The sequence below is a fragment of the Sus scrofa genome, chromosome 7, assembly GCF_054392235.1.
Source record: "Sus scrofa isolate SSC_HxYL_T2T_F1_AM1 chromosome 7, Sscrofa_HxYL_maternal_Yorkshire_Landrace_v2.0, whole genome shotgun sequence".
In the NCBI taxonomy this organism is placed as follows: domain Eukaryota; kingdom Metazoa; phylum Chordata; class Mammalia; order Artiodactyla; family Suidae; genus Sus; species Sus scrofa.
Genome location: NC_139389.1, coordinates 21,108,694 through 21,110,926, shown reverse-complemented (window position 1 = coordinate 21,110,926; position 2,233 = coordinate 21,108,694). Strand labels below are relative to the sequence as shown.

At 45.0% G+C, this 2,233-nt stretch overlaps 1 protein-coding gene across 1 annotated transcript; it reads right to left on the bottom strand.

Moving 5' to 3' along the window:
* Positions 1 to 576: 576 nt before the first annotated feature.
* LOC100158141 (olfactory receptor 2M3-like) lies at positions 577 to 1,515 on the bottom strand. The gene has a single exon (XM_021081910.2). It carries the CDS (start codon positions 1,513 to 1,515, stop codon positions 577 to 579), a length of 939 nt encoding a protein of 312 aa, XP_020937569.2.
* Between the last annotated feature and the right edge of the window lie 718 nt (positions 1,516 to 2,233).

The following is a 2,233-nucleotide window of genomic DNA, read 5'->3' as shown; positions in this document are numbered from 1 at the left end:
TATTTATTATAGGATAATTTCTCTCAAGTAAACGAATATCCATGAGTATCTCGTGAGGATGTATTTTTGTTTGTTTTGTTTTTTAAAGAGCTCAATGAATTGTCTTGTATTTATTGTTTTACAAACATCAGAGGCTATATTTTGAAAGAATAACAAAATGAAATAGTCATGTGTGGTAATTAACTCAGTGCACTATATCTTAATAGGAGCAATTCAATAAGACCCAAGCATAATATAACCCAATTCAATGGCTTTTGAAAATAGGGAAAAGCTATTGAAGACAGTTTTATTTATTATTTAGTTCTATAAACAGAAGTGTATCTGTTGATTAACTTAATTATGTGCGTCTCAAGAACTTCACTGATTGTACTGAAAACCAAAATAAGCATACAATGAGTGAAACCATATCAATTAACTGAATGTGTACCCAGACTCCATAAACCCTGAGGGCTACCTTAAGAAATTATTTATACATTTATCACTAATTGTGCGGGGTTTTATTTTAATGAATGAATGTGCTAGAGAGACAGAGGGACAGTTATGAAAGAAGAAATTTCCCGTTAACTATTATCCCACTTATTCTGTAGATTTCTCCTTCCCCAGCACCGTACTGAATGCTTTGGCCACGTCTTTGTTGCGGAGGCTGTATATAAGGGGATTCAGCATGGGAGTGAGAATGGTGTAGAAGGCTGACACCATCTTGTCCTGGGCTGGGGACCGATTGGACGTGGGCCTCATATATATGAACATAGCTGCTCCATAATACATCCCCACGACGACAAGGTGGGAACTACAGGTGGTGAACGCCTTGTGCCGACCCTCCCCAGAACTCATGCGAATGACAGTTGTGATGACCCGTGTGTAGGAGATGATGATGAGCGACAAAGGGAAGAGGAGCATTACCACACAACAGATAAAAGCGAGTGTTTCAAAGGTGGAAGTATCCGTGCATGAGAGATGCAGGAGTGCTGGGACATCACAGAAGAATTGGGGTATTTCTCGGGAGCCACAGTAGGAGAAGGACAGAGTAGCAGCTACATCAACGATCCCATCAAAGACCCCAAGGATCCATGAAGAGGCAGCCAGGAGCCCACAAACGTTCCAGTTCATGAGCTGGGGGTACTGAAGAGGGTAGCAGATGGCAGCATAGCGGTCATAGGCCATGACAGCCAATAGGAAGCACTCAGCCCCAAGGAGGGACACATAAAGGAATATCTGGGTTTCACATCCTGCTACAGAAATGGACTTCCTGCCAGACAGGTAGTTGCGGGCCATTTTGGGCACCGTGGTGCAGATGAGCATGAGGTCCATGAGGGAGAGTTGGCTGAGGAGGAAGTACATGGGGGTGTGGAGCCGGCGGTCCAGGCAGATGAGGAGAACCATGACAGTGTTTGCCAAGAGAGCCACTGTGAAGATGCCCAGCACCAGAGAGAAGAGAAAGATGTGAGTGGGCGTGTGGCTAAAAATCCCCATCAAGATGAAGTCAGAGCTAGCCGTCTGATTCTCCCATTCCATGATGAATATTTTCTTCCTCTAGAGCCATAAGAAGTTATAAATGTCAGCTCTTTGTGTAGTCACTTACTCAGTATCTACTCCTCTGTGTGTGCTACTCTGGTAAAGCAACATACACGATATGGTCAGGACTGGAACAGGATGAGCAGAGACTCTGCAGGCAGGTGGCATTAACCACGCTCAAGCTCTGCCTCTACCCACCTGCATGTCCTCTGACCAGTTACTTCTCTGTGCTTCAGTTTTCTTCCTTTACAAGCCCGAAATAGCTTATTCATTCATTCATTCATTTATTGTTTTGTAGGGCCACACCAGTGGCAAATGGTAGTTCCCGGGCTAGGGGTCCAATTGGAGCTACATTGCTAGCCTACACCACACCACAGGCACAGCAATGCCAGACCCCTGAACTACTCAGCAGGGCCAGGGGTTGAACCCTTGCCCTCATGGATACTGGTCAGGTTCACTACCTTTGAGCCAGAAAGGGAACTTTGCTTTTCATTTTATTTTTGGCCACACCCTATGGCATGTGGAAGTTACCTGGCCTGGGATAAAACCCACACCACAGCGGCAACCTGCCCCACAGATGCAGCAACGCAGGATCTTTAACCTGCTACACCACCAGGAAGCTTCTCAGAAATAACGTTTAAATTGAGTTGTTGTGCTTATGAAACAACATGTCCAGTGCAATCCACAGCATCAGACAGAGCATTTGGCTCCTCAAGAA

What these genes read in the sequence shown, in the direction of transcription:
- LOC100158141 (XM_021081910.2), bottom strand. Translation starts at nt 1,515, where the DNA reads ATGGAATGGGAGAATCAGACGGCTAGCTCTGACTTCATCTTGATGGGG.